General features: G+C 38.9%; 2 protein-coding genes across 3 annotated transcripts; both read left to right on the top strand.

Moving 5' to 3' along the window:
- The first annotated feature begins 1,073 nt into the window (after window positions 1-1,073).
- Window positions 1,074-14,909, top strand: scaf4 (SR-related CTD associated factor 4). Of its 2 annotated transcripts, none has more exons than XM_023342521.1 (19): window positions 1,074-1,230; window positions 3,709-3,792; window positions 3,918-3,962; window positions 4,065-4,226; window positions 4,307-4,439; window positions 4,577-4,713; window positions 4,807-5,013; window positions 5,368-5,450; window positions 5,537-5,621; window positions 6,016-6,192; window positions 6,748-6,821; window positions 6,909-7,099; window positions 7,266-7,366; window positions 8,840-8,953; window positions 9,043-9,199; window positions 9,442-9,569; window positions 11,166-11,319; window positions 11,414-11,569; window positions 11,678-14,909. In XM_023342521.1, exons 1-19 carry the CDS (start codon window positions 1,201-1,203, stop codon window positions 13,087-13,089), a joined length of 3,630 nt encoding a protein of 1,209 aa, XP_023198289.1. In that variant the 5' UTR covers window positions 1,074-1,200; the 3' UTR covers window positions 13,090-14,909. The 2 variants fall into 2 exon arrangements, with proteins under 2 accessions (XP_023198289.1, XP_023198288.1); XM_023342520.1 differs by having other exon boundaries at window positions 5,365-5,450.
- A 1,448-nt stretch (window positions 14,910-16,357) lies between these two features.
- On the top strand, window positions 16,358-19,119 carry sod1 (superoxide dismutase 1). The gene is made up of 5 exons (XM_005807056.2): window positions 16,358-16,481; window positions 17,834-17,930; window positions 18,024-18,093; window positions 18,541-18,658; window positions 18,745-19,119. Exons 1-5 carry the CDS (start codon window positions 16,410-16,412, stop codon window positions 18,850-18,852), a joined length of 465 nt encoding a protein of 154 aa, XP_005807113.1. The 5' UTR covers window positions 16,358-16,409; the 3' UTR covers window positions 18,853-19,119.
- Window positions 19,120-19,756: the final 637 nt, after the last annotated feature.

Below are 19,756 nucleotides of genomic sequence, written 5' to 3'. Positions count from 1 at the left end.
TTACCTACAGGAGAGTCTACTGTAGAGCTGCCTCCATCATAGATCGCACCCACCCCCAACATGGACTATTCACACTCCTACCTTCTGGCCTGACGGTCAATGGCCACATTTACAATTGAAGAAGGGATGCTAATTTGAGCCATCAGAGTCGTCAGTTTGGACTCAGGGTCTTTTGACCCTGTTTCAGTATGTCAGGGGAGAGGTCAAAAACCCTGGTAATGCTAGTGTAAAGAGTGTTTATCTGACTATTACTGGCTGTTTCTCAGATTATTACTCTTCTTTCTTAGCCTGCCAAGTTTAGATGGACAACCGTGTGATAATAGCTAAACAGTTTATTCTAATACACTATAAGTATAATTATTTTATGCTAAAAATGAGGCAGTGTACTTGAAGTTTACTTTTTCTAAACTTAACCTTACATATGCCAGAGCAGTATAGTGAAGTATTCTTGCCTTATCTTGAAAAGTATATAGATAAGGCTTAGACTAAGTACAAGGTTTACACTTATAATTTAATACTAAAACCTTTACTTGTATCATTCTTGGTATACTACCTTTCTTCTGTTCTTTCTTTTTTCTTGCTATTTTTTTTCTTTCTTTCTTTTTCTTTCTTTCAATACACACCTTTGCTTTGAAGTATACCTGCCTTTCTTCTATTCTTTCTTTTTTTCTTGTTTTTTTTTCTTTCAATACACACCTTATCTTTGAAGTACTACCCATGTAATAAGTTTACATTTTCAAGGTCACATAGTATATAGTAGCATTTTTATTCCTATCAAGTTGTTTATTTTTCTGGTTCCTAAAATGTTCAGTTTTCTTGTACCTATTTTCACAAAGAAGGACTTCAGTTCTCAGCTGGAGACACTATATTGTTTAAATTTTTAAGCAAATGCATACTTTTACCCCTACCATTTCGGACAAATAAATACTTGCTACGTGAACTTACAATTAAAATATTAAAATGATTCATATTCTTTTTTCAGGCAGCACATTAAGTAGAAGCACCCTGCCACCTAGTGGACAAACCCAAGAACAACAGCACCGAATCCCATCATGCTTTGCTGTGCCCGCCGACCCAACGCGAGGCTAACTGGCGTTAGCTACCGGGGAGCGGACATGTTGTTCCGTCCTTTCCTGGAATAAACATCGTTTTGACCAGGATTTCGGGAGTTAAGGGAGAAGCCAGGTACATCTGGCAATCATGGAGGCCGTGAACGCCTTTAATCAGGAGGTAAGCTGCACGTTGGGCTTGCTCAGAATCTGAAGTCACCGTGGCTGGTGGATGTGGTCACAGCAGTGCTGTGATGCTGTATAGTTAACCGAGCAGGTCGGATCAGGGGGCCTGCTAGCCGTTGGACTTTCTTGGTGTTATTGTAAATGGGTTAATATTAATGTTGCACTTCGTCAACTGGGGCGGTGTTGCACTAAATATCAGGATGTCTTACTCTAGTGTAATAAGAAGCCACTCGGTAATGTCAGTAAACAGAGTAAACACAAGTACTAGGATCCTCCGTGATGCTAATGGGAGTGAATTTGTCCCAAACACTGCTGCTGGTAACAGTACGATTAGCAAGCATACTCTCCAGTTAACACAGTGATTCAAACGGACTGCAAGTCTACAGGGGTTTATTGTTGCTAATTTGGAATAATAAGCATGCAAGGTGTTTCTTAAAGAGCAGACACGGTAAGTTTCTATGAGGCCTGTTCATGCTGTTGGAAGCCCAGTTAGAACCTGCAGTGTGTCACTCAGTAAACCTTACATTAACACGGTTATCAAAACTGGAGCTCATATATTTAATCAGTTATTGAGGCTCAAATTGACATCCTGCAAGAGATTTAGCTTCGAAATTGCCGCCATTCCTGCGATCTTTACAATCTTTGCAGTATTTGTTGTCTCAGTGGGAGCAAAATTACAGCTGCAAGAATACTAGGGCATGGTTAAAGGGGCAAATCATAGACTTTATTTTGTCATGTGATGCTGAAAGTGTGGGTTTTTGTGTCAGATTTTATGCATCTCCTACATTAGATAAGTGGCTATTTTGCTTTCAGATGATGTCTGAGAATCTCTTCTTTTAGAGGCATTCATTATGAAAAAGAAATCTATCGTGATATTTTTACTCTAAAATCAGGATTTTATTACAGTTATGCTTTGCTACAGTTAGTTTGAGATTCACACTGCATCACAGAAATGAGTAGAAGTACCACTGTGTTGTCATACCATAGTAATTAAACAAAAATGTATTACACTATTTAATTCTGATTATTCAAACCAGAAAAATCAACATAAAATAATGTTGATAGCCAAAATCACAGTTGGAGTAATTTTCTATACAGAGTAACATTTATTTACTCTTCTATTTTGATAGACACTTGGACTGGTTGACTCTCCTTAAATTTTAACACTAGTATTGTTTTTTTTTTTTTTAAATCTCTGACTATATTTCCAAAAAGACAAGTTAATCTTTCTTGAACACAAGGAAAAAGTATTGGTACCTTCTTTCAGCCAGCTGACTGGCAGTGCTCAGCAACAAGTGTGTTGCTTTATAGCTGAGTTAAAACTCTAATCAGTAACCAAAACCTTTTAAAAACAGAATTAAGCGTATAGGCACAACCCTGGTTAGCCAGTTCAGTTTACAGTGGCCAGTTTTAGAGTTCCTCTCCTGCTTTGGATTTGATCTCTTTAAAGGTGAATCAAGTTAGTAGAAAAAGATGAAGATGGTGAGACAAGACATTATATACTGGGTGTTTATTTTGCAGCTTGCGATTAGGGCCAATTTAAAGATATGTTGAGATTTTAAAATGTTACAGTTTCTAAATCCCTGAACTATTCAGTGGTGACATTCTAGAGGTTCAAAGTCCTGTTAATGAGTTGCTGCAGAAAAGGTTTGTGTTATCTCAGTTTTCTCAGGCTGCATGGAGTGCAGAATAATGCAGCACTGCCCCTCCCCCACATATTGCACATGGCAAGGCCTAAGGGAAACTACTACATCTTTCCCTTACTTACAAAACAGAGAAATGTAAGTGTTTGAAAACTCTGGTTGTGAGAAACATGGACGGTTTTGGTGTGAAATCTAAAGTAGCACTACTGATGGCTCCCATTAAGCTGTTGCTGTTTTTTTTTTATTATTATTTTTGAGGATATCTGATAGGGGGAATCCCTGACATTTTATCTCATTGATATTATATAGTGAGAAACTTGTTCAGGCTCTTGGCTAACTGTGTTTTTACTGTATCAGTACAAATCAAACTAACTGATCAGATGGTTTCAGGCCCAGGTAGCTCAGGATTGTTTTTTTTTTTATTTATTTGAGAGCCGTGTTTAACAATACATTAGATTCAGAATATTTTTTCTGTTTTATTTTAAAAATTTCAAGCAGCACATAATAAAAAGAAAACATATTAGTCTCTGTTTACCGACAAAAACTGACAAAACCACCACACGAGATATAAAAAAAATGTGCGTAGTAATCAATAATGGCAAGAGGTAAGAGATTTTTGAGGAAACAAATTTCTATTTTAGAAAATTTAATTACGTTTAGGTCCTCCACATTTGGCTGTAAAGTAAAACATCCTTATTTTAGTGTGTCATGTGAAAAACGGATGTACTTAAATAAAATAAGTATTTGACCTGAAATTCATTTATTTTTGCTCCATTCTACTGTTTCATTATTTTCCATCTCATCCTTTCATTACCTTTTCCACTCTGCAGTTATTCTCCTTGATGGACTCCAAGCCTCCTATATCTCGAGCAAAGATGATCTCCATCACCAAATCAGCCATAAAAGCTATGAAAGTAAGTAACAGTTTCTCATGTGCTGCATTCTTTTGTGTTCATGTTTCTGATTTTAAAAATAGGTTTCTATTTATGTTAGCCTGCATTAAGCTGAAAACACTCATTTAACCCCCTTTTTTCCCCAGCTCTACAAACACGTGGTCCAGATTGTTGAAAAGTTTATCAAAAAGGTGAGCCTGGTTTTGTTTTAAATTGATTTGAAAAGCATTGTTTTTTCTCAACAATCATAAGTAATTTAAAGGTATTTGTCTCCTTGGTCTTGATTCCTCCAGTGTAAGCCCGAGTATAAAGTTGCTGGCTTGTATGTGGTTGATTCCATTGTGAGGCAGTCCAGGCACCAGTTTGGACCAGACAAAGACGTGTTTGGTCCAAGGTTCACCAAAAATATCACAGGAACCTTCGAGAACCTTTGTCTCTGTCCCATAGAGGACCGGGTAAGAATGGAAAAAATCTTCTGAAAGATTGGAAAATTTCTGAAATGATGCTTAATTTTTTTTCTTTTCTTTGTTTGTAGAGTAAGATTGTGCGGGTTTTGAACCTGTGGCAGAAGAACGGAGTGTTTAAGATTGAGGTTATTCAGCCGCTCTTGGATATGGCTGCAGGTTCTGGCAGTGGTGCTGCTTCCATCACACACACAGAAGAGCCAGGTGAGTTATAATTTGAGTCCTTTTTAAATCCGATATAGAAACAATTTTATCTATAAAGTATTTTTCTCAATCAGCATTCTCACCTTTAAAAACATGTTTGTGTCACCTACAAACACTCCCATTGTCTCATCATTTAGGTTCACCACCGTCTCCAGCCAAAGAGCCTGTTACCGTAGTAACAGCCAACTCCATCCCAACAGCCGCTCCTCCACTACACAACTCTGACGCCTTTGCTGCCGTAGCACAGCTCTTCCAGTCTTCGCAGGGTCAGCAGGTGTGTTTACACCTTTGGGAACCTGACATAGCTTCATTCATTTGCTTTCTGTTGTCATCATGGAAACGTCTGAATCTACTTTATATTTCTTAGCTACAGCAGATGCTCCAGAACTTTCAGCAGCAGGCAGTTAAGCCTGAAACCAACACTCAACCTCTTCTGCCGACTGCTCAAATGCCGGTTAAAAGCGCGCCTACTGGGCTGGCTGCGGTTGCTGCTCAGCCTCACCTCTCCTCACCTCAGCGTCCTCCACCCGTCCACTCCACCCAGCCGGTCCAGCAAAAGACGACTTTTGACATGGTGACAGATATTTGCATTCCTTACTTCAAGTTTTCTAACCTGTACTGCCTTGCAAAGTATTTATATTATATTTGAACTTTTTCAGTGTTCCGCTAACTTAAATGTAATTTGCTGGGGTTTTATGTTATTGATAGTCACAAAGTAGTGGATGATGCATGGCTTTTAATTTTTTCACAAATGAACAAACCAACAACACTCAGAATGCACACTTTTAAGATTAAAAAAAAAAAACATTTGTAAGCCATGTTTACAAAAAAGTCCAGTGTTTGGAAATTTTTAATTTTTTTGTAGAACCTAACAAAAAAGAATGTAATTTAGAATTTACAGCTTCATCTTCTGTCTTCCCTTCAGAAGTTGCTGGACCGTTTTGACTACGATGATGAACCAGATGTTGGAGAGGAAACTAAAAAGGATGAAGCCTCCTCACAGCCCCCTTTGTGAGTCCCCACTCTCATTCTGAGTAGCATAGCCTCCATAAATAACATCAAGGGGGAGTAATTATGATGCATTTTTCTTATCACAGTATGCAACAACCTCCAGCCTTTCCTCAGCACATGGAGCACTTTAATACACAGATGATGAATATCTCACAAGATATCACACAGCAGGTAGTAACTTTCATTGTTCATTTTAATTTTATTTTTACACCAGATGTTTTAAGGTGTGAACATAAGTTAATGGAGATGGAAAAGAATTGCATTCTTTATCAAACAAGTGGCTTAAATGTTTTGATGTACTAAAAGAAATTACTATACAGTAGGTCTGACTGATTTTAACTTTTGTTAAAGTTAAACACTCAAAAAGTATATTGAGAATTTATTTAAATAGTCAGGATCTGTCACTCAGGAATATTTTATCTATTTGTTTAATATGACGTGGTGTTACTAATCAATTTAACAGAAACCTTTAAGAAGACAAAACTGAATACAATTTGAACAAATCTAATTCTGATATAAGATGCAAGGATTGGTATTGGATATTAATTACAGATTTCTTCTATAGGTTTCAGTGCCTCCTAACGGCCAGCTGCAGGCTGGTGGTGTTCTGCCAGGACAAGGCTACCCTGTTGCCATGCCAACGATGGGGCACTCTCTTCCAGGGCACCACATTCCAGGTTCAACTGGGCTTCCAGGCTTCCCAGGGATATACCCTCCTCAAAACGCTGCCCAGCAACAACAGGTAGGTTTCCAGCCATCAGAGGTCATTAATTATAGCAGGAGCAGAGGTAGAGTCATCCAGTTTCAGTGAAACGCTTTTTCCTTTGATATAAATAAGAGACAAAAATCATTACAGATATTAGAAACAGTCTTCAGAATCTTATTTTAGCGATTAACATATAAGATGCTATTTGCCATCTCTGTGTGTACTCTCTGTGTAGATGCTAGATGCTTAACTAGATTCAAAGGTTTAGAAATGGCTGCCAAAATTTCCCATTTTTAAGTATGAGCTTTAAAAGCCTGAAAATGAAACTTACAGCCTTCTTGGTACCTACCTTGGTATCTTTTATCTTTCTTGTAGCCTGAAGTGATGTTCTTCAAAATCAGTGTTTCCTTTTTAAATAGATTTGAACAACTTTTAGTTTTAGATTTATGTTTTTCTTCAAACTGAAAAACATAAATCTAATTCCTTGACTTTTAAGATAAATTAATAAACGTTAAATATTGGTCAAGACTATAACTGGTTTGGGTACATTTGCATTATGCAATTCATCAATTTTTTTCATCTTCTCATCAGGACTCCTCAGTGGATATGGACCATTCATTAATGAGAGATGGCCGGCATGGTCGACGGTCCCACTCAGGCTCAAGGTAAAGTCTAAAATGGATGCTAAATATTTTTATGACAACCTGCCAAAAATAAGTTTCTTGGTAACAAATCTTCCTTTGTCTACACAGATCTCCAAAGAGGAGAAGGTCTCGGTCCAGTTCCCGCTCCCGACGGTCCAGGCACAGGCGATCTCGCTCCCGCTCCAGAGATCGTCGCCACCACTCACCTCGCTCTCGCTCACAGGAGCGCCGGGAGAGAGAGAGAGAAAGAGAGCGGCGGCAGAAAGGCCTTCCGCCGCCCAAGAGCGAGACTCTGAGCAGTGAGTCATCACCTAGGTTACAGAGGAGATTATTTATCACAGGAATGATTGAAATCTGTACTTATTTGTCCTTTTTCCCTCCTACGATGAAAATAATTTGTTTAAATCTTTTAGCTTTTGAAATATTGCCAAATTTCTTCCTTGTTGATGTATTTTTTCTCTTTAGTTTGTAGTACTACACTGTGGGTGGGTCAGCTGGACAAGAGAACTCAACAGCAAGACGTTGCCTCGTTGCTTGAAGAGTTTGGACAGATTGAATCTATAAATGTAAGTCGATTTGTTTGGATCAGATATATTTCATCTTAAAACAGTAATTTGTGCGTTTTATAATTTCAATGTTTTTAACTTAATTACTTAATGGACACTCATAGGTCCTGCTTTGCATTTATTTTAAGTTTATAGAAGATTTATTATTCAACCAGCAGCCGTAATCAGAAGGTTCTCCGCTTAATCTTGATTATTTGCCCAGAAAGAACAAATAATCGGCTCATCACATTTTGTACATAGAAAAACTTGCAAAGATCTACAACGAGGTTTCTGTTAGGCCCAAAGAGATAAAAGCTACTATCAGAGAAGAAGCTTTATAATTTTAGGTTTATTTTGATTGGTCAGTGCATACAAACCAATGACAGCCAGCAGAAAAAAGCTGCATTTATTTTAACGACATTTTCTAACAACAACTTTGTTCTATGAGCCTCTTGGCATTCAGATTTGTAATTTTTTTTGGAATTTATTATTTAAAAGTGTTTTTTGTAACTTTATTTAAAGAGGAAGGATGCCTGAAATTCACAATCTCACTTGGATGGACTGCAGCTGAGAAATCATTAAAATACAACTCTTCTTTTAAAAATATATATATCACAAAATTGCCTACAAGGTCATAATCCCCTAGTCAGAAATCTTGCTTATTTAGTATCTTCTAGTGCATTTAATTGTTTGTTTTTTTTAACTGTAAAACACTTCATGTCCAATACATCTTCTATATATATATATATATATATTCCTTTATTTAATCAGGTAAAACCCGTTGAGATCTAGATCTCATTTTCAAGAGGGACCTGAGCAAAAGATTTGCAATACATAGCAACCTGGTTACAAGATAAAAACAATTAATACATATGCACAAGTATAAAACAATAAAAACAATTTAAAAACAATGACACTGTTTCATAGAATCTTGTTGCCTATCTTTAAGAACTGCTCTAAATAAGTCCAGTGAAATCATTTCCGACATCTTAAGTTCAGACTGCAACTGATTCCACGCTGTGGGGGCCAACACACTGAATGCCTGCTTCCCTTTTTCAGTTCGAAAGCGTGGGACATGCAGAGGAATAATAATCTTGTAACTATCGTCAGTGCAATTTCAGTGTGTGCAATATCACAGTGGTAAAAGTCTACTTGGATGCGTTATTTGCTAGGCTATAATTAAGCTGTTATGTATTCAAACCCCATTTGTCAATATTGGCCTATTAGAACAGTACAAAATTGAATTAATCTTGAAGAAGTTTCCCCATAAACTACATCTCTGTTAGATGTTGATTATGACATGGTTGTGACTGTAGCGCTTAGAAACGATGTTTGCATTGTTAGGTGCTTTACCTTTATGTTGTTATCTTTAAGAAATATTGTTCCTTAGTTGTTGTTAAACAGTCCTTGCTCAGTTAATTGGTTTGTCAGACAGGAAAACCTGTTTCTCATATGGTTATTAACCATTCTTTATTTTTCGCTGTCATTTTTCAGATGATTCCTCCAAGAGGCTGTGCTTACATTGTCATGATACACAGGCAAGATGCTTACAGAGCACTGCAGAAACTCAGTAGAGGATCGTCAAAAGTTAACCAGAAAGCAATTAAGGTGGGTCTTATTTATTTTGTCTCTGGATATGCCACTGAGAAAGAATTAAGGAAACAAATGCGAATTTAAATCAAATTATTTCCTACCAGATTGCTTGGGCTTTGAACAAGGGTATAAAGCCTGATTTTAAACAGTACTGGGATGTGGAGCTGGGTGTCACCTACGTACCCTGGTCTAAAGTCAGAGAGGACCAGTTAGAGGAGCTGAAGGAGGGAGGAATGCTGGATATGGATACCTTATCACCAGGTAAAAAAAAACAACTAATGTAGGAGAAATGTTTATGTTCGAAATGACTGAACCAGAACAACACATTTTCTCCCCAATATATATTTTGAAACTTTACAGGGTTAATTTTGTTTTAGCTAATGTGACTGGACAGTCAAAAAAACACATATCTTTATGCCTAATTAAACAGACCAAATTTACACCATTAGCTAAATTTAGTTAGCTTTATTACTGAGTAATTACTATCCTGACTGACTTTGCAGACTGGAGCAGCATGAGAAAGACCTTCGACCACCTTGAGGAACCCACACACAATGGCCGTTCTGAGCAACAGCAGCCAGAGGAGACACAAGTGTTACCGATGGCTGTTGCAGCTTCTCATCCTGTACAAGTAAAGAACACATAGAATTTTTAGGGTTTCAAGCCTGCAGGAGCAAGCAGGCCGTTTGCAAGCAAGGCATGGCCGTTTGCCTGGTCACAGCAGAGCAGGAAACCCTGTTGTTTTTACTGTTTTTCCATTCCTCTTATGTTTTTCCACTGAAAGTCATACTGGATCCTACGCCCTGAAACTTACTAAACATTTATTTGGCATCCGGGTTCAGTATCCATAACAGTACTCGGATACAAATATTTAGCCACATTTATCTGTAGGTGGCACTATGGTAGAAAATCCATGTTTCAGCTTATAACTCCAAAACCAGAAGTCTTGTTAACAAAATTGATGTGGGCAAAGTTTCTTAGAAAGATTCTCCAACAGATGCACCACTGTGCAAAAATTGTGGATCTGGAATATTTTTCACCAGGGAAGCAAGAAAATTGCATTAGCCAAACCCAATCTCCCCCCCCCTACCATCAACTCTGAGCCAAATAAAACCAGTCACAATATGTGCTAAGGAAGAAAGAAAAAGAAAGTTATCGTGGCAACTTATTATTTTTTGCCCAATTACGTTGTGATAGCTAATTAAACATCACTACAGGCGTCGCTACAAAATTAAATTGTTCATAATTTTGAAACGGTAAAAAACTATTCACAATTTCCTTCCTTCAATAACAAACACAATATTGACAATGGCTAGTTAGTTTTCTTTCCAATGTCCATCTCTGGGTGGCGCTGGAAAATAGCAAAATTTGCTATTGCTAAAAACTGCTTATGGATTTTCACCAAGCTTTCCACATGCCTCCACCGTATAGGTCTTACATATATGATCAACCATGATCATGGTTGGTTGGGGTGTGTGTGGGTAATAGGGGTGGAGGCTCATTTTAAAAAATCTGAGAAATGCTTCATTTGGACAATGTTTTTATTTGAGTTCTCCCACGATGCATCGCAACAGCGGTTTTCATTTGACAATGTCCACGACGTGTCACGTGAACCCTATTGTTTTTACTTCGCTTTTCCATTCTTCTTATTATTATGTTTTTCTGCTGAAACTTGTACTGCAACCTACCCTCCAAAACGTTTTACAACTTTTATTTGGTATCCGTGTTCATAATCCACACTGCTACTTAGATATAAATATTCAGCCACATTCACCTGTAGGTGGTGCTATGGTAAGAAATATATGTTTCAGATTACATATAAATATGTGTTTCAGAAATAATGTGCCTTCTCCAAAACCAGAAGGCACATTATTTTCAGGACTGTCCTGCATTTGAAACATTTTGGGAGAGAAAACCGTCCTGAAAAATTGCCGTCTTGGTCGACATGCGCAAATCAGTAGCAATGCCGAGGCAGATGGGAAACGCGTTGGGGGTTGGAACCTGCTGGGTTATATTATAACTGGTTACATTTGTAGTTGAAATTATTAGTTTTTTATATTTGAAATGGTTTTTTTTTTATAAATTATGGTTCAATTGAAGTAAGAGACCCATATTTCAGTCAGTTACTATAGTCTTTCACAAGATGGGTTTTATTTTGGTTATTTTGCTTAGTGTTATGTAACGTTTACATGGCACTGGTCGAATTATCTGCTTATTCATTTCTCAGGTCCCTTCATTGCAGCAGCCAATGGTTGCTATGGGTTCCCTCCAACCTCCGGTCTTTCCTGGTCCCATTGGGATGCCTCCACCTGGCTTTGCTCCAGGCATTCCCCTTCCTCCTTTCATCAGACCTGGCTTTAACCCGTTGCAAATGCCCCCAGGTAGCTGCCAATAATCTTTTACTATTTGCAGTTGTTTTTAAAACTAGAATGCATATTAAGTGAATCTTAATGGGTTTCACTACTATATCTCCAGGTTTTCCTGCCTCAAGACCTATGTCCCTCGGTCCACTACCTCCTTCCAAAGGTGGAGTTGATGACCCGCCTCAAGATCCAGCAGGTCAGGGCGCCAAGAAAAAGGATGAGGTCCTGGAGGGTCCAAATTTATTTAACCACCAAATGGGGCACATGGGTTAGTAATTTATTTCCCTTCGGTTAGCTAAAGAAACAAAATAATGGAGTTTGAGCTATTTAATAACTTAAACTTAGCAATCTTAACTACTTGTGATTTTCCCAACAGGACCTCCAGGAGGTTTTCCAGGTGGACCTCTAACTAATTCTACTGGTGGTCACCCCGTTGGTCTTCTTGTAGGACATCCCGGCGGTCCTCCGGTTGGACATCCCGGTGGTCCTCCGGTTGGACATCCCGGCGGCCCTCCAGTCGGACATCCCGGGGGCCCCCCGGTCGGACATCCCGGCGGCCCCCCGGTCGGACATCCCGGCGGCCCCCCAGTCGGACATCCCGGCGGGCCCCAAGTCGGACATCCCGGCGGGCTCCAAGTCGGACCTCCCGGCGGACCCCAAGTCGGACCTCCCGGCGGACCCCAAGTCGGACCTCCAGGTCCAGGTGGACACCCTGGAAACATCCAGTCGCCTCTTGGGGGTCTACTGGGTGCCCGACCTGGAATGATGCCACTCCAGCGCCCCCAGGGTCCACCGCCATCACACATGCAACGTTTCCCTCCACCCCAAGGGCAAAGACCACCTCACCCTAACGTGCCCCCTGGCCCGCCACAGTTGATACCCAGGGGGCCACATCCTCAAATGATGCGCCACGAGCTGCCACAACCTAAAGGAGGATTTGGGATGCCCCCTCCACATAACATGAGAGGTCCCTTCCCTCGAGGACATGGCCCGCCCCCTCAAGGTCCTGCCCCTTTTACAAGACCAGGTGGTCCTAGAAGCTTCGAAGGGCAGGAGGAAATGGATGACAGACCGCTCAGGGGTGACAGGCCAGGATTCAGGGATCGAGAACAGGAGAGGGACAGAGACTGGGATCGAGACAGAGACAGAGAGAGGGACAGAGGGTTTGGAGGGGGAAGGCGTTTTGGTGATGGAGGCAGAGGAGGGGGTAGTGACAAAATGGATGGGCGGGACAGGCTCGGAGGTTGGCAGGAAGATGTAGGGAATTCCCGTGGAGGCGGATGGGAGAGAGACAGAGACCGAGATCGGGACAGAGATAGACGGGACTGGCGAGAGAGGCGAGGCAGCCTTGATAAAGACAGAGATCGAGGCCGCAGTGACGATGGGGAGAGGGATCGAGGCAGAGCGGAGGGAGGAGAAAGAAGCAGAGGAGAAGGAGGCAGCCGGGACAAAACCAGAGCGCCTGAAGTCAAAGCAGACAAACCGAGACGGTCGGAGCGACGAGAGAGGACGTCGCGGTGGGATAAAGACGATCGACTGGCCGAACTGGAAAACATGGACAAATTCCGGAGCTCTAACAGCACGGAACAACCTGGTGGGACTCCTCTGGTTACGGTGGAAACCAGGAAAGAGCCAAATGGGGAAGCCACTAAAAAGAAGGAAGAGTCAGAACATTTACTTGCCGGGCCGATTCCAGCTGCTGAAAATGCCCAATCCTCCGAGTCTAAAGAGCTGGCTCAAAATGAGTCCACAGCAACAAAAGAAGAAAAAGATGCAGCAGCATCATAGACCTTCAACCTGTGACTGCTGTGAATGAGAGAAACTCCGAAAAAAGTTTTGTTCACTGTAATAGTCTCAGTTCTAACTAGTGACTGTTCGTCAGATGATCGTTGACAGTTCCTGGGCGGTAGCACATCTCCCACCATGTTGTCAAGCAAATGAAACCAGATCTGTTGAAACATTACGTTACGAGTATAATCTGGCCTGGCATTTTGGTTTCATTTTGATCAATAGTTAGACTCTTAGTTGTTTTTTATTACCATAGTTTGTATACAGATGGGGGAAATTATTGTTGTCCCATTTTTATTCATACTTTCATGTCATCACCTAGAGGAAAGAGCTTCTCAACAACAAATTAGTTCTGTTATGGAGTTACTTTTAAAATCTGCAACACTGAAAACGATCTAAATTGAATGTACTGTAATGGTGGCTTCAATCTTTTCTTGTCATCACTGCTTATGACATTACCACCACCAAAAGACAGAATCTAATGATTTTAAGAATTAACTAGCTCAAAGGATTTTATGTCTAAGGACACAAATGTGCATTTGACAACATTACCACAAGAGTGTTTCATTTATTTTGTTTACTTTTAAGGCAAAAACAAGGAAAATATATGACTAATCAGAGAAATACACATGTGGTGTATTAAAATTTTCATTTTTTACATATTCAAGAATATAATTTAATGCTATATAAATGAACAATGGTCGTGATTCAGCTAGGATATTTCCATTAAAAATAGCTTCCAGAACTGGAACTATGAACAACAGCTATTAAAAAACGTCAGGAAAAAAAGAAAAGTTTGATTTGTCAAAAAGACAAAATTTTGTCAAACTTTTGATACATTTCTGATACTTTGTTTAATATTAAATGTTTGCAAGTTAAATTTCACAGAAAACATAAGGATGCCTAATTCTACCCATTCTCTAAGTTCACAAATTTTCAGCTGCTATTTTTATAATTGCTAAAACAATTGGCTAAAAACAGGTTTGGTTTCAATTTGTAAAAAAGAGACAATTTTAATTTGTGAGAAATTTAAAACAAAGATGTTTTCTATCAATGTTAAAAGAAGACTAAAGAAAATTGTTGAATTACCTCACATCTCTGTTGCCTGCTTTACTTTTTTTCTTTCTTATAAGCTCTATTATTTTTACTGTTGAGCAAGTGGTGATTGTCAGATTTGTCCCCTTTCAGCAAAGTTGTCTGTCAAATTCAAAACTGTATCATTAAAAAAACTCAACCTAGTTTCCCAATTGAAAACACATCATATAACATTACAGATTTCTTTCATTTTGAAGCCCAGAATCAGCAATCTGATAATTTTACACTGAGTTGTGTAAAGCAGAAATGCTGAAAAATGAAGGCCGCTGCCTAGGACACTGCTGTAAATATGCTTTTGTCACTGATGACTTTAAGGCTTAATGGTAATAGTTGTTAATATTCTGTGATTTGCGTATCTGAAACACATTGACACAAAAAGAACCACAGATACAGGTTGCTTTAACGTTTTTAACTCCTAGTGGTTTGGAAAATGACACATGTTTCCATGGTTTCTTTTCAATATGAAAGACATGGACATGAAATCGTCAACATTTCAGCCATAGGAACTTGTTTTTAATAAACTATTTTTGTACCAAATGTTTTTTGCTTCTTTTAACCTGTGCCTAACTCTTGATTATATATTTGTTTTTGTTCAGCTTTGTCAGATAAATGCTCAAGTGTGAAATATGTAACCTGCCTGTGCAAGTTTTTGGACTAAGCTTCGTGGTTAAAAAGAATATGATCCTTTATTAAAAGTGAGGTCTTATCATAAAAGGTTAATTGGCTGTTCAGCTCCTCTGATTTTTTTTTCAGATTCTTGTAATAATTTGATCAAATTTATATATTTCACTATTTGAGAATGTTTAAAACTTTTCCCTTCCAGAGTTATTTAAATAGCTCTATCTAGGATGACATAATGAACTATTAGAGGTTTCTTTTAAGTTTCTTTATGACAACTTATACATGCACTATACCTTGTGAAAGTATTCATAACTTCCATGTATTTTATCTTTTGACTGATTCATTGTAATACATAAACATGCTTCAGTCTAAACCATTACAATCCATTTAGGTCAATTTTGTTCAAAAGTGAACCTCTGCCTCTGTCTTAGGATATTTGCACCCTCCACTTTTTTTCCCTTTCAGGATTGACCAGTATTTAGCCCCATCCATCTCTATCAACTCTTACAGGTTTTCTTGTCTCCTGCTAAACAAAAACCCCCACAAAATTATTCTGCCATGTTTCACAGTGGGGTTGGTTTGTCCAGGGCGGTGATGTTTATTTTTCTGTCACACATCATTTTGTGTGTAGCAAAAAAAATGTTGATTTGCCATCAACTTGAGCAGAGCACATTCTTTTACATTTTGGCTGTATCTGCTGTGGTTCAGCGGTTCCCAGCCCTGTCCTATGGGCACACTCATCTGCATGTTTTAAATGTCTCCCTGTAGCACACCTGACTTCAAATGAATGGCTCATTGTCATTAACTTATGCAGGCATCTGCAGAAGTTGATGGCATGAGAACTAGACACAAATGATTTGAATAGTTTGTGCAGGGGCCTTTACAACTATGCAGGGAAGTGGGTTTTTAGGACCAGACTTGTGGAGAAAGCCTCTAACACCAATTTAATGCCTTGAAACAATTGGGGTTCTGTTTCTTTAAAACGCTCCTGTTCTTTCCTACACTTTGTCTTCAGCTCTTCATCACAATGTTTCTCCATAAACCTTTACCAGTGTTTCACTGAGAAGCAGCTCACATGATATGGTTAGATGTGCAGTTCCACCATGTTTTTTTAATTTGGCATCGTTTGGTGAGACCGAGCCGTTTGCACACTTGAATGGCTGCCACAGGAGATTAAATAATTTCTCAAACATGCATGAAAGAATCAAAGCAACACTCCAAGAATGTTGTGAGGAAATAACATCATAACATGAGGTAAAGCTAAAAAAAAAAAAGGTAGATTTTGCAATACTTCTAAGTTTGTAATTGTCAACAAGTATGAAAAATTTATATGTTTGTGACATATGTCCATATATGTACCAACATAGGCAAAAATATATTTATTCTTTCTAGAAATAATTTTTACAGACTTAAACCACATTCGTCAAACCTGGCTACTGTAGACGTTTTTTCATACAAGATTGCGACCAATCAAAATATCCCTTCTTAGTCTATTGGTTATCTGCAATATAAACCCGCCCACTACGTTCATTGACGCAGCTTTTATTCAGTTGGTCTTCTGCTCCTTGTGATAGTGAGTCTGGTGAGGCCTGATTGCTGCAAAGATGGTGCTCAAAGCCGTGTGTGTCCTAAAAGGAGCTGGAGAAACCACTGGGACGGTTCACTTTGAGCAGGAGGTAAATGTGCGACTAGGTGTAATAATTAGAAAGGTGTCAGCTTCAAAGGAAAAAAAGGAATTAACATAGGTTTTCGGGTGCTTTAGCTTTGTAATGCTAAGGAGGCTAACTTTCATTCACGAGTTAGCTAATGCTTAAGTTTTCAAGGAGACACGTCCTGTTTGTTGTCACCCACCAAGTCCCAAGCTTGATTAAAGTTTTTAATCAAAGATCTAGGCATGTTTGTCGCAGATTCGCACAGTTTCCCAACAGTTGCTCGATGCAAATTAGCTTTCGAGTGTGTTCTGCAAAAACGTAAAGTGCACATGTATTCAGTATGTTATATTGCACATAACCTTTGAACATTTTCGGGCTGGGAGTGGTAATTATTAACCGCGTAGACGCCTGTTGCGTAAGTTGGACATTAGCAGACTTGCTAGTGGTGGTTTCCTAATCATGCCCAAGTCATTCGTAACGGTGTTTAACTACTGTGCGTTGATTTTTACGTAACCTCACTGAAAAGCTGCTGCGTGGGCCTCACAGCTGGGTGATATGAAAGTGTCCATTTGATTTTTCTGCCGAGTCATTCCCTCACTCCGTCTTGGATCGAGTCTCCACTTCGTACCCGCTTTTTGTCCCCCTAGCGTTGCTCTCTAGTTATGTACTAGTTTCTCGCATAAATATAACTAAGTTTTGGATGTCATAGTGTATTTTGCACACGTGCAGCGATGTTGCGCATGACTTGGCTCCACATTTTTACTTGTAGTTTTCTTAATATTCTCTGGGTATAGTAGTTATGCTCCTTGGCCCCCTGTTCCTCTATTTGGTTATAAACATGACTGTCGTGTAATATTGTGATTATTTGAATGGAGGCTTTGCAGACAGGATCTTGTTAACTTCAATGTGACTTAAATGCAAGTCTTTTTATTGTGGTTCTGATCCAGATTTGAACTTTGCTCCATTTACCTTCTTTTTAAGCATTTAGGACCCATTGGATCAGCTCAGGGTCATGAAAACACCTGATCAAATCAAAATATCTTTGAGGAATTTCTTATTAATATTTGAGTTGTTAAATGCATACAATTTCCATAGAGTAGATTGCAGAACATTTGTAATATTTTAAGATTTGTCTTCACTATATTTCTGTGTATTAAATTGTCTTTATGCATTGAGACATTGTGCTATATAAATAAACTGAAGTTTAATCTGTGGATGTAGATGCTGGAAAACCGTGTATTTCAACCTCTTGAAAACACACGTCTTGAAAACGTGTGCTTTCAAGACATTTAGTTAAATTTGCTTTGTGGGTAATTAATCATTGCTGCCTGCCTCTGACAGCTCTTTTGTGCACATTGTTGCTGTTTAATCCCCAGAATGAGTCAGCTCCTGTGAAAGTTACTGGAGAAATCAGTGGCCTCACACCTGGTGACCATGGTTTCCATGTCCATGCGTTTGGAGATAACACAAATGGTGAGTGGGTGTTTTTTAAGTTCTGCTTAAATGTTTAGAGGTGCTTTCCACTGGGGATCTAAAGGATTGAATGTTGTATTTTCTCATTTCCAGGGTGCATCAGTGCAGGACCACACTACAATCCCTTTACAAAGAACCATGGTGGTCCTACTGATGTGGAACGGTAAGTTAATCAAGGGGAAATGAACAGAGACATGTTTAGTGAAATTTGCCTGCCTGGAAATGGAATAGATATTGACCATTTCTATACATGCTAAACAGGAGAAAAAACTAGACCACCTGATTTTGTTAATTGGATATCAATCTAATTAAAGTTGGCCAGGTCATTGATCTATTGAACAGTGAGAAAAAAGTTTCTGCTGCTGCTTTTCCAGCCTAAATGAAACTGAGGCTTTAAGTACTGATGCTGTTATGTGATTAACAATTGTAGAAAAATACACACATACACAAAGAATTAATGCTTTGTGCCACATTTTTTTCACAATGGCTATAATGTGGTACTAAAACACTTGTACTTATTTTTATGTTTATAAAAATACATTTTACCTTAAATGAATTTGAGAGCCATTACTCTGGGCTAAGAACTGGGATTTTACTTTTCTCCAATTAGACACGTTGGAGATTTGGGGAATGTGACTGCTGGTGCTGACAATATAGCCAAGATTGATATTAAAGACACTTTTATCAAGCTCTCAGGGCCCAACTCCATTATTGGCAGAACTATGGTGGTAAGTCATTTTCATCTATTTTTTACATTGATGCCTAGATTTTTTTCCTTAAGTCACAGACTCTGTAAATCTGCTTATTCTGTTAGATCCATGAGAAGGCTGATGATCTTGGAAAAGGAGGAAATGAAGAAAGCCTCAAGACGGGTAACGCTGGCGGGCGCCTGGCCTGTGGAGTTATTGGCATTGCCCAGTAAATCGAGTTCTCAAAATGAAGCACTGAAAAGTTCCCCAAGGCATTTAATGAGACCAACATAGCTACTAGATGTTACCTTGTTCTTTTCAGAACTGTGTGAGCTTTTGATTTGTTTGATAGTTTAGCCACTCTGCCCTATCTGTTCCTATTTGAAGTTGTCCGAATGGGGTCTGTCTGCCAAATAACTTTGGCCCAGAAGAATTGGTAACGCACAAGTCATTTATAAATGTATACGATTGCAAAATGAATAAATATTTCTTCAGATTCATGTTTGCAACCGTCATGTTTTTTCAGTATTCAGACTTCATAATTGAAGAAGTGATGTACTTGAGTTTTTTCTGTCACATACAACTTGTTTTGCAGACCCTTCAAACGACTGCCCAACATGTATTTTGTTGCTGCTGTTATATTGCAGAATATTTCAGTAGTAGTCAGTTGGTTTGGGTTCTGGCACAAGTGGATTTTATGTTGTCATGTGGTCTTAGGTTCAAAATCAGTGACCACCTTAACAGTTACTGTTGCAGGGTATTTCTTTATGGGTAGGTTAACAGTGCAACAGCAATTCAGGTGTTTCACTTCATATTGGTCAGTGCTAAACTTTAAGATCAACCATGTTTCTTAAATCCCTTTCAGTATGGCCTCAAATTATTCAGAATTCTGTAAAGGATTCTGAATAGCACTCATTTGGGTGAGTTCACTTAATGTCAAAATTTAGTAAATGTCATTGTGTATGTTTTCCAAGGGAAAAATGCAATTTTTATAGCGCAGTCATTTAACTGTTACCTGCAGTCGTTATAAAAATTCTGTATACATCAAATATAAGTAAAAGAAAGCTCTGAGGGATGTTGGCATGTGAGGTAACTTAACGTTTCAGAAATTAAACAAGCCTTATTTTGCTGTTTTAG

The sequence above is a fragment of the Xiphophorus maculatus genome, chromosome 11, assembly GCF_002775205.1.
Source record: "Xiphophorus maculatus strain JP 163 A chromosome 11, X_maculatus-5.0-male, whole genome shotgun sequence".
In the NCBI taxonomy this organism is placed as follows: Eukaryota; Metazoa; Chordata; class Actinopteri; order Cyprinodontiformes; family Poeciliidae; genus Xiphophorus; species Xiphophorus maculatus.
This window is presented reverse-complemented; position numbering and strand designations above follow the sequence as displayed.